This window comes from Berghia stephanieae, chromosome 1 (genome assembly GCF_034508935.2).
Source record: "Berghia stephanieae isolate SIO BIC M18660-M18661 chromosome 1, UCSD_Bste_1.3, whole genome shotgun sequence".
NCBI classification, from domain to species: domain Eukaryota; kingdom Metazoa; phylum Mollusca; class Gastropoda; order Nudibranchia; family Aeolidiidae; genus Berghia; species Berghia stephanieae.
This window is the reverse complement of record NC_088360.1, coordinates 16,542,184-16,554,683: the sequence shown is the minus strand read 5'-3', so window position 1 is coordinate 16,554,683 and position 12,500 is coordinate 16,542,184. Positions and strand designations below refer to the sequence as shown.

At 37.8% G+C, this 12,500-nt stretch overlaps 1 protein-coding gene across 1 annotated transcript in view; it reads left to right on the top strand.

Annotated features, from left to right (window-relative positions):
* Positions 1 to 12,500, top strand: part of LOC144968994 (von Willebrand factor A domain-containing protein 8-like) — a 60,970-nt gene that overhangs the window by 34,113 nt on the left and 14,357 nt on the right. Inside the window, exons 31-38 of the mRNA XM_078907931.1 lie at positions 1 to 2; positions 1,450 to 1,575; positions 2,008 to 2,072; positions 2,856 to 3,007; positions 3,345 to 3,543; positions 4,125 to 4,206; positions 10,018 to 10,222; positions 11,747 to 11,864. The exon at positions 1 to 2 is cut by the window's left edge and continues 69 nt beyond it. Coding sequence (XP_078764057.1) covers positions 1 to 2; positions 1,450 to 1,575; positions 2,008 to 2,072; positions 2,856 to 3,007; positions 3,345 to 3,543; positions 4,125 to 4,206; positions 10,018 to 10,222; positions 11,747 to 11,864 — 949 coding nt within the window. The remainder of the gene's footprint in view (positions 3 to 1,449; positions 1,576 to 2,007; positions 2,073 to 2,855; positions 3,008 to 3,344; positions 3,544 to 4,124; positions 4,207 to 10,017; positions 10,223 to 11,746; positions 11,865 to 12,500) is intronic.

Genomic DNA, 12,500 nt, shown 5'->3' with positions numbered 1-12,500 from the left:
GGGTTGGTACCATAATAGAGCCATGAACTCGAATGTTTTCATTATCATCATCATCATCATTTTCCCTTTTTAGCATAACATCATTGTCTCTTTAAAGAAAGGTAGAACTTAGCTCAAGTGTAATTATCTCTCATGTCTATTAAAATCACAGGTGAAAAGCTGCTTACTTTGAAAAGTGGCTTGATTTTTTTTATCGTGTGAAATGGTTTTATATTTCATTTTTGTTGATTTGTTGCTATGATAACACTCCAGGCTTGAGAATATGCTTCCTAATGCTAACTGATGGATGGTTGGATGGATAGATAGAGATGAAGATATATAGATAAATAGATGGATTGCGAGAGAGGGAGAGAGAGAGAGAGAGAGAGAGAGAGAGAGAGAGAGAGAGAGAGAGAGAGAGAGAGAGAGAGAGTGTGTAAGTGTCTGTGTCTGTGTGTGTGTGCGTATGAGGGAGAGAGAGAAAAAGAGAAAGAGAGAGAGAGAGAGAGAGTGTATTTGTGTAAGAGAGGGAACGAGTGAGAGAGAGTGTGTGTTGAGAGAGAGAGAGAGAGAGAGTGCGTGCAAGAGAGAGTGTGCAAGAGAGAGGGAATGAGAGAGAGAGAGAGAGAGAGAGAGAGAGAGAGAGAGAGAGAGAGAGAGAGAGAGAGAGAGAGAGAGAGAGAGAGAGAATATTAATAAAGTTAATATCAATGTCCAATTCTATGCCTGTATTCACTCTAAATGAATAATTATATTCAGATTTCTCACGATAAACATGTCTTTTTTTTTTCCACTGTCAATACAAAGTGGAAGAAAATTGAATTTATTTTTTTAGCGCAGCATTTAGTTTTTTCGCTATAGAAAATGTGTCAATAGCATGTCAATAGTAAAATTGAAATGATAATGAAATGGTTGCACTGTGGCACACATATAGAAACAATTAGGTATTCTTGTGTCTATCTGTTCTCTCACAATGAGGTTAAGTAGTCACAACTGATATCGAGACGAAAACTTGTCTAAAATGGTTCACTCTTTAAATTGTTATCTCAAAAGTCTTCTTCTTCTTCTTCTTCTTTTTCTTGTTCTTCTTGTTCTTGTTCTTCTTCTTCTTCTTCTTCTTCTTCTTCTTCTTCTTCTTCTTCTTCTTCTTCTTCTTCTTCTTCTTCTTCTTCTTCTTCTTCTTCTTCTTCTTCTCCTCCTTCTCCTCCTCCTCCTCCTCCTCCTCCTCCTCCTCCTCATCTTTCTCCTTCTATAAATCACCTCCTCTGTATTTTTGCATGTAATATCATGCTAAAGATTTAAGTGTACCACACTGCTCACGAAATTTTCAACAACTGTTGTTTCAAGTGTTTCTGATGATAATTTATCTCACATGTGAATAGCCGATGGAAAGGATTGATTGTGGCCCCTTACTTTTGAGTTTTGTATATGTTTTATATTTATTGTTATTTGAACCCCAACCCTATCTAGGTCTGAGATGGAAGTGTTGAATGTTCTAGAAGGTCTAAGCCACTCACTGTCCCTTCCCTTCAAAGTACAGGCTTGTCATCCTATCCACTCAACCTCTTGGGTTGTCACTGAGGCAGACACTAACAAGTGAGCTATTTGATATATTATAAGTGTTAGTGTTAGTTGGGTCTGGTGCCCAAATGAATTGTGGGAGAATTTTTTCATATAGGTAATTTGAATTATATGGAATGCTCAGTGCAGTGACTTTATGATATATGCACGTTGTCCATTAAATCAGTAGATTAGATCTACAATGGAATAAAAGTAGTGATAGATAGCAAGAACCACAAACATGCATTTTACTATTCTTTGAAATGTTTGTGAAATCTTTACTATTTGTGGCTCAGACTGGTTCATCATGAATGAAATAATTTTGATAATTGTATTAATTTTTGTTATTGTGTTGAATCATCGTAATTTAAAATGTCATTCTTATGTATTTTTTTTCACATGTGAATGCTCTAAATATTTTTAATCTAAATAAAACCAAACGATTTCCCATTCTCATTTTCTTTTCAGAAAATTTGTACTCAACAGGAAATCTGAAGATGAATTCACAATCTCACCAATCTCAGAGACAGATGGTATGAAAACAATAATAGGAAACTATTTTAACCCTTTAACTGCCCAGTCTCAAGTTCAAGTCCTGACGGGATGACTCAAAACCATGGCTAAAGAGTCCAATTTTGATGGCGCAAAGTTTAGTCCTTGAGAATGGCTCTTCACTCACATTCTCTCATCATACCAAATGATTACCGGGCTGTTAATATTGTTAGATATTTCTGTTAAAAAAAAGAAAAAAAATTATAATGGAGCCTTGCTAGTGTTGTATCTAATCCTACATGTTATATGTTGCTGTTGGCTTGGAACTCCTTATACAGCACTTAAAGCACATTGCGTAGATTTTGCTCTATATAATAGTTCTTGTTTTTTGGGTTTAAAATATAAAAAAAGATAGGATTTAATTTCAACTTAAATTTATTTATCTATAGGCTTTTGCCCAATAATTTGCATTTCATGACACCATAAAAAAGAGGAGGAAAGAGAGAGAAAAAAATTCATGAAACCAAAAGGAAATCATACCATCAAAAGTACTTCCAACCAGATCTAACAGACCCATCTACCCAGTTACTGCATAATGGACAGAGGGAGCAGAATAAAAAAACATAACAAACCCATTGACAATGTCAGGGACTGATGCCGGTCGATTTGCTTGTGATTATTACTTGATCATAACAGCATGAAAACAAATTATTTCTAGTATTGGATTTCATTTATAAACTATCCATTCCTGTTAATCAGTTCCAGTTTCTATTGTTATAGAATGTGTGATTTTGTGACATACCTATTTATTCCCATTCTACTAGGATATGAATCGGACTCCCTGATGCATATTGGAACCTCTGGGCTCAGTGACAAACGACTGAGTGAGGCCTTAGATGTTAAAATGAGTAGTCCAAATCGAGTGGCTGCAACCAGCAATACTTATGCCTCCATCTATACTGGTTTTCCTGAACTGGTTAGTTGTTATTTTTTTCTCATTATCATCACCAACATCATCATCTTCCTCTCCTCTTCCTCTTCCTCCTCCTCCTCCTCATCATCATCATCATCATCATACTCAGCTACATCATGATCATCATCATCATCATCATCTACATCATCATCATCATCACATCAACAGCAGCAGCAGCAATAGCAGCAGCATCGTCATCATTGTCATCATCATCATCATTATAATCTTTATCATTCAACACCCTCATTATTATTATCATTAATCATCACCATTATCATAATAATTGATCAGCCTCATTATTGTCAAACGTTTCACCCTATTGGATCAATTTCTTCCACAGAGTGACGTAGACATCTACGCCTCCCCTCGGCAGCCCCTCCCAGAGACGTCCATCAACAATCAGCCAGACCCCATCTTTGGCCTTAAGGCCAAACCAGCCTCCCTAAACAAGGAACGTACCATGTCTTACCTGCCCGAGTCTGGGCAGGTCATCCGAGCTCTGCCGTCTTGGCAAGTACCACAGGAAGGAAAACCTGATAGTAAGTCATATCCTCTCTCTCTCTCTCTCTCTCTCTCTCTCTCTCTCTCTCTCTCTCTCTCTCTCTCTCTCTCTCTCTCTCTCTCCCTCTCTCTCCCTCTCTCTCTCTCTCTCCCTCTCTATCTCTTCCTTCCTCCCTCATTCTTACACTTAAGCATACACTCTCTTACGCACACATACTCATGGTTTAATATATCTATCATCATCATGAGAGAGAGCGTGTGTGTGTGTGTGTGTGTGTGTGTTAGTTTAGCATTGACTATGTTTGGCCAAGTCTGTCCACCTCAGAGCTTAACTGTCAAAATTGTACCGTAAGTAAAAAAAACAACAAAAAAACAAATACAAATGCTTGCACCCAATTTTTGTAAAATGATTAAAATACTAGAACGATAATGTGTCCCAAAAATTAGAGGAGAATTAACCTGCTGAGGATAGAATCTAACCTAAGATCTCTTTATTATAATATATTTTTTTTGGATTTGGTCTGTCACTATTATATTTATATCCTATGCCAACTTTCTGATTTAACTCTTACTTTAAATGAATTCAACAGTTTTTAACGATGTTCTCTGTGTCTACTAGATGCTCCCAAGTCAGAATACAGTGGATTCCTGGAGGTCTCAGACATAGCCCAGCACAAGTTGAGATATATCCCCATGCCAGCGTGAGTTGAATTCATTTCATATACAAAATATCACAATAGACAGTTGTTCTAAAGCCATCTTTTCCGTGGAACCAGAGTGTTGTCCTGGCTAATGTATCATGGAAAGGACAGGAATAATTGCGGATACCATCTATAAAGGACATTACACCTGCCTTTAATATCAATAAAATCTGCAAGTATAGTTGGTAAGAACTGGAATAAAATTAGCAACTTCTTCTTCAAGTACCAAGTCTGTGCCAGACATCGGTGATCATGATACGCCATTCATCTCTCTGATCAGATAACCTCAGAAAACTAATATTACTCTTCTCTTTCTTTCTCACCCAGCTGTTCAAACTATTCAGATATGCTTTTCTTGGTCTACCTTTACTCTTTTTACCTTCTATCTTTCCTGTGAGAGCAAGATGTTCAATACATTTATGTCGATTTAGGTGTCCTAAGGGAGGCAGGATTGGATTATTTTGATCAGTACTGATCCGCAACCCATTCCAGCTCGTGTCAGGGTCCACGTAGGGGCATTCTTCCCCGCCCGCCTCCTGGGCAACGGTTGGAGTATTCCGAAAGGAACTTTCTAACCGGCTGATGACACGAGTTTCTATGTGTCTGAGGTGACGGATGAAGGGAGGAATCAACCGCCGTGGCCAGATTGCCCTAGTTCACGCAATAAGCTGTGCTAGCCCCATGACGCTGGTGGGGTGAAGGGAAACTGTCACTCTACAAAGATACCCTCCTGGACTCCCAGCCTAGACACCATTAATGGGTGGACAGAGCTCATAGCCTTGGAAAGCAGTCTGTCTAGGAGAAGGAAAACTCCAACTTCAAACCACCACTGCCTTGTGGATCTGGGAAGATGAAAGGCTATGGAATCACATCCAGAGAATAAAGAACCGCTGAAGTCGGAGTCGCAGAGCCGAAAGGCGCAAATAGTCTGGAGAGGGAAACCAACCCAAAAATTAATGTGACACGCATCCTCCTCACCATGATGGACAACAAAACTGTCGGACGATATGGCGCGAAGTCTGGGGATTCCCGCCGGACGGACCTAGCGTCGAGCCCTGATAAACAGGGTTCACCCAAGCGATCTGGTGGTACCTTGCCCTCCTACTGTGGAACCAGGGTAGGAGATGCAAGGTTACGGACTACTGGAACTATCAAATTGCTACAATGGAATGCAGAAGGGATACAACATAAAAAGACTGCCCTCTCCAAGTTTCTTCAGGATGAGAAGATAGATATTGCCTGCATACAGGAGACACACCTCACAGAAAACATTAGGTGTTCAATAAGGGGATATCAACATTTTAGGAAAGACAGAAAAGAACGGAACAAAGGTGGAGTAATCATCTTCGTCAGAAATGACATAGCGACAAATGAAATAACGACAGATGAATCTGTTGAAATATTGGCTGTAAAAATTACCAAAAACAAATTGCAATACACAATATATAACTGTTACAGCCCACCATCAGAGAATCTGCCAATTGAAAACATAAGAAGTGAAGAAGAACAGTTCATTGTTGTGGGAGACTTCAATAGCCACTCCCCAAGCTGGGGATACAATGACTTAGACAGAAAAGGTGAAACCCTTGAAAATTGGCTTACAGACAGTAAGCTTCAAATTGTCAGAAATGAAGATGACCCAGATACATACTTCTCAAGAGCATGGAAGACAACATCAACCCCAGACCTAACTCTCATATCTGAAGATCTCACCGGAAAAGTCAGTAAACAGATAAAGGAACAACTAGCAGGAAGTGATCATCGTCCCATTCTGGTTGAAATAACTGAAGAATATGCAAAAGACAGAAAGGCACCACCTCCGAGATGGAATTATAAAAAAGCAGACTGGACTCTGTTTTCAAAGTTGACTGATAGTTATACAAAAGAGATAAACTGTAAAACAAGGAATGTAGAAAAATCAGCCAAAGCTTTCACAAAATCAATCATGAAAGCTGCAAAAGAATCAATCCCCAGAGGATCAAGAAAGGACTACTGTCCAGGATGGACTGAAAAATTAGGAAGTCTCAACAGCCAAGTCACTGAACACAGAAAAAAAGCAGAGAGAGAGCCAAATGATGGAATATGGAAATTTACAAAGAGGCTGAAAAACTCTCAGGAAAGAAACAATAAAAGCAAAACAGGAAGCATGGCATGAAAAAACCAGACAACTTGACTACGACAGAGACGGAAGAAAGTTATGGAACCTAACCAAAGCTCTAAGTGGACAAGAAAACAGATATGCTGCACCATCAGTAGAAGATGATCAGGGGAGGATTCTCAACAAAAAACAAGCAGCAAACTGTTTTATGAAGCAGTACTCAAGTGTTGGGAGTATACAGATTAGAAAAGAACGAAAACGAGAAGTCCATAAAGAATTGAGAAAACACAAGGATACACCCAAAGAATCCACAGATGATGTCATGTTCAGTTCGATTAAAAAAGAAGAAGTAGAAATTGTCTTGAAATCTCTAAAAACGAACAAATCACCAGGTCCAGATGATGTTACTAATGACATGTTGAAACACCTAGGAACCCTCACAAAGAGGAAAATGAAACAACTGTTCAATGCAAGTTGGAAACAGGGTAAACTTCCACTCAAATGGAAACAGGCAACCATGATACCAATTAAGAAGGATGGCAAGCCAAAAAATAAACCCGAAAGCTACCGACCAATAAGTTTGACAAGCTGCTTGGGTAAACTGATGGAGAGAATTGTTAATCGCCGTCTCCAATGGTATTTAGAAAGCAATAAGTTGATATCAGATGAACAGGCTGGTTTCAGACAATTTCGCTGCACAGAGGACCAGATAACATACATCTCGCAGCTGATCGAAAATGGTTACCAAGAAAAAAAACACACAGTCACAGTTTGGGTGGATATGGAAAAGGCATTTGACAAAGTCTGGACAAAAGGACTACTTCTCAAACTTAAGAAAGCCAACGTTTCACACAACATGTTTGCATGGATTAAAGATTACCTCACAAATCGAAAAGCAAGAGTCCAATCTCAAAACTCTAAAAGCAAGCTAACGAACATGACAAATGGAGTACCACAAGGCGGGGTTCTCTCACCAACCCTCTTTGTCGTTTTTATCAATGACATCTGCGAAACCAAATGCAGAGGAGTAAAAGCAGCCATGTATGCAGATGACCTTGCACTGATATGCACTGAAAGAAATATTGGTACTGCAAAGGCCAGGATACAGATGACTCTTGATGCTTTGAGCAAATGGACAAAAGACTGGGGTATGAGAGTAAATGCTGATAAAACCACATACACAACATTCAGCTTATCAACCAAAAAGCAATCTATGCGATTAACTTTAGATGGAAAGATTCTGAGAGAAGACCTTATGCCTAAGTATCTAGGAGTGAAATTTGACCCTCGACTCACTTGGAAACATCAAATAGATGAAAGTCAACAGAAAGGGTACAAGAGAATGCAGCTTCTCCGAAAACTTGCTGGAACGCAATGGGGAGCAAACTCAAACGTCCTGAAGAAGACATATCTTGGATATGTAAGACCTGCAATAGACTATGCCATATCGGCATGGGGAACGTGCTCACAGGCTCAATTTCAAAAGGTTGAAAAAGTCCAAAACCAATGCCTACGCGTGATCACTGGAGCAATGAAAACAACACCAATTCACAAGATGGAAACCCACACAGGAATAAAACCTCTCAAGAACAACGAAATTTAAAAATAGTGACACAATTCTCAAAGATAAAATTCATGGAATCCCAACCACTGCATCCAAGTACAATGGAAAAGAAAGAGAATCGACTCAAAAGGGAAAACTTCATCGCCTTGGGACAAAAACTAGAGAGCGAATATAAAGTGACACCAAAGGAAGATATTGCCCAAATCAATGTCCCAAATCTCAAACCACCACCGTGGAAAAAGAAACAAAAATCCATAACCATCAACAAGAAAAACATTCGAAGCAATAATGACAATGCTCAAACCCTAAAGATGATCGATAAAAAATACCCAATGACCAACTGGATAAGAGTTTATACAGATGGCTCAGTTTCCTGTCCCCTCATGAATGGAGGTGCTCGTGCACTCATACACTGGACAGATAAAACAGAAACAAAAATATCTGTATCAGTGGGTTCAATGTGCACAAGTACTAAAACTGAAGAAAAAGCCATCCTCAATGCAACAAAAGAACTATCCAGAGATCACAGAATATACGGGAAAAATGTGGTTTACTTGACAGACTCTGATGATGCTCTCCGGTCTATTGAAAATTACCAGGACTCTGAAGCCGCACACACTGTGGAGGCCCTTGAGGGCTTATCTGATAAAACAGGAAAAATTGTGCTGCAGTGGATTCCAAGTCATGAAGGTATATATGGAAATGAAATTGCCGATCAACTGGCCAAAGAAGGAGCCCAGAAGGAACAACCGAAGTCGTCAATCACTTACCATCAGCAAAAGAAAATAATAAAGCTAAAAATAGACAAAGAAAGGAATGACACACACCTAGAACACAACAAGCAGGATCCAATCCATGCCATTCAGCGAAGTAGCCAAGTCACTCTATTCCGCCTCCGAACAGGACACAATAGACTAAGAGGACATATGTTTACAAAGCTAGGTATTGGAACAACCCTTATTGCCCATGTGGAACCGACCATGAAACCACTTTACATGTGCTTATGGATTGCCCATTATACAACGTGCAACGTTCGAACCACTGGGTCACCCCTACAACACTCAACACAAAGCTCTATGGTGAGGCTGAGGACCTAAAGCGGACCACAGACTTCATAGCAGATATCGGACTGCAGCCATAGATGTCCATCAGAGGAACGAAGAAGAAGAAGAAGAAGGTGTCCTAAAAATTGCATTTGTCTTTTTCTTATTTTACGAATTAATAGCCTTTTAGTTTCAGCTTGCTCTAATACTTCTTCATTAGTTTTCTTCTCTGTCCATGAGATTCTTAACATCCTTCTAAGAAACCACATTTCTGCTGCCTCCAGTTTCTTTCTAATGTCCTCTGTAATTGTCCAGCTTTTGCAGCCATATAATAATACTGACCATACGTAGGCCTTCAGCAACATTATTGAAAAATAACAAAGGGCTAAATATGAAGAAGAGGATGAGGAAGATCAGCAAGAAGATATGAAAGAAGGGATAGAAGAATGGCTGGTGATAACAGAAATTCAAGAGAAGCAGACTGGCGGGAGATCACGTGTTGTTCCACATGAAAGTTTAAGAGGCAATGACCCGCATCAGAGGTTTTCAAATTACAGACAATACATTGATCCTGAGGCATTTAAATTAATATTTTATAGGAGACACGAATGAAATAAAATTTATTTATGTATTTGTGCTTGTTTCTAATACAAAATCGCTGTAATAAAAGTACTGAAAAATATGTACAAATTAATTTTCTCGATGAGCCAATATATATATATTTCGTTGACTTTTTTTTTTTAGAAGCTTGCAATGCTTTTTAAGACAAAAACTACAAATTCAATTTGTTCAAGACACAATACATTTAGACATTCCACCATTTTTATAGGCTTCTGACATCCACAAATTGAGTTTTGAAAACATGCGCATATATATGTGAAGTTGACCATTTATACAAAGAACATTAAGACCTATCCGTATATCTGGCTGTCAAAGTATTGTTTTAGAACATGATAACAAAGAGTTGATATAAGTTTATCTAATTTGGTAAATTTTATGTCTCTTTCTTGTCTCTGAAATTGTTAATCGAAGTTAACAATTTGAAGTGATCTTAGCCCACCAGCAATCATGTATTACCATTTTTTTCTATCTCCATCTTTAAATAGCCCCAAGCAGATATCTCCATATGCTTCGTGGCTGTTTAACGCTGCTGATTGCAATGTCTTCATCTCGCCATTATCCAATGATGGGCTCGTGTCCGTTGATATAGGGGGCAGTGTAAGGTTCTGGGAAACCACGACCACCAAGCTAGAGACATCCTTGAAAGAATGGAGGAATATGCTGGGCTATGAGGATGGTCGTCCATTGCAGGTTGGTGATATAAAGCCTGATGAAGGTTGTGTTACTTACTTACTTACTTATCCGAACCAGCGACCACCTGGCTGAGCTCTAGCCCTTCGGTCTTGTGCCATGACGTAGAAGTTAGACGTCTTTTGTAGTTGTTCCAGGTGACTATAAAGTGTGTTACTGATGCTTGGATTTGGTGGGAGGATGAAGGTTGTCTAATTTCTTTTCATTCATAATTTTTTTTTAGTTTTAAAAAATAACTTACTGGAATCCCAGTTAAAAGTCAGGTGTAAAAAATTCATGATTAAATCTAAACCAACAAGAATCACTTAACATTCTGATAAATTCTCAATGTAAAATACACAGAAGTTATGATTGATTACAGATTGAATCTTCAGCGAGAACTAATCTACGTGAAACAGCAAATGTGCTCTTAGCTTTTCAAAAGAAGCAGATTTAGCTGCCCAAAATCTGCGAAAGAGTAATTTTATTAACTATTTGTTAAACCCAAAGTACTCTTAAGGTTGCTTGGTTTGAGATCTACATCCTGAAATCATTTTGAAAACTATTGAAAGGCTACAGAGGAATGCAATGAGATTCGCTTATAATGACTATTTATTTCAAAATTGGAGCTAGGTCCAAAATAACAATTTGTATCAAGTATTTAATGGCCTTACAGTAATACCAATAGGTCAATACTAAATTAAATTCAAACCTGGGAGTCGGATTCCAATCTCATCTTAATACCATCTTGCGTTGATTGTCATCTTTGCTGTTGTTTTCCTCATGCTCTTTTTATGGTGCATCCTGTTTGCTGCTACAGTTACAGCTGAATAATTGGAATAGATATGTCATGCAGAAATGGTTGTCCAATGAAGCAGCATTTGCATTATTTGATTTTGCTATTAATTATTGTCTTCATGATTGACATACGCTCTCAAACTACACACATTTATTCTGTCATATCATCATCATCATCATCATCATCATCATCATCACCTATATATATATATATATAAGTTTTGTTTGTTGTGTGTTGTTGCTTGTTGAACAAACTCATGTAACACACAGTCCTGACGATGGCTGAAAAGGCCTGAAACATCGATGTAGACTGACTCCAATATTGTGATAAATATTAAAATAATATATATATATATATATGTGTATATATATATATATATATATATATATTATATATATATATATATATATATATATATATATATATATATATATATATATATATATATATATATATAGTTGGTTAGTTGGTTAGACTTAGTTGGTTTTACGATATCAAGAAGAAGACTGGATGACCAGACATACAAGCTGATCTCTTTTTGCATCCATTTTGACATGGGTTTCAATCTTGCCTCCACAAATTTTTATTCTTTTTTTTTATTTAGTATGACCTACAAGTAGTAAATGATTAAGATTGTTCTGAATCATTGTCGCAGCCCAAATTTATTGAGTTTTAAACCAGTCACAAGCCCATCCATAAACACACAATATGGTAAAGTCAAACTAATAATATGTCCTTTTTTTTAGTTGACTGAGGAGCGTGAAAGTGGCAGAAGTGACCATGAGACAATGGAACCAAAGCATGGCAAGGAAGACCCAGCCAATGAGGCGCATGTAGGAGGGAACCAGTGGGCTGGAGGCACTGGTTAGCTTTTTTTCCTAATACATCATTTACCCTATTTGCTTTTTTTAATTTGAGAAAAGCTAAAGTTGCATTAAAGAGTTAACTCCCCTTGTTTGTTTTACAGAAGAAGGCTCTAGCTTCTTAGCTTAATTATTTTTGGTTCATAATCTTTCTTTAACTCTGGATAAAACTTTGGTATAAAGAAGTATATTATGTTGGCCAACCATTTATTATTCTAAGATAAAGAGTTGGAATGGCTCAGGGACTAGTTGGGATAAAAACATCTGTTTTAATCCAAACTTTTAAAAATCATGTAAGTTTCTTTTTTCTAAATAGTATCAACAAATTGTATTGAACCTTTTTTGTTATAAGGAATGCTCAGAGTGGGACTCAAACCTTGGACCTTTCAATCCGAAGGCGAGTGTCATACCACTAGACTAAAAGCCACAAAAAAGCAACTAGTGTTATAAAGATTAAGGTAGATGGTAATGTGCCCTAACATTGACCTAAGCTCTGTGCTATGCAGTTTAAGGATTTTAGATAAAAAACAGTCAATGACTGCCTCTTTTAGTGCTGCGTCAGTAATGTCATTCTTCTTGATTGATCTTTTCATATTCCTTGTGCATAAATGAAGAAAATTTTACTTTATATAAATAA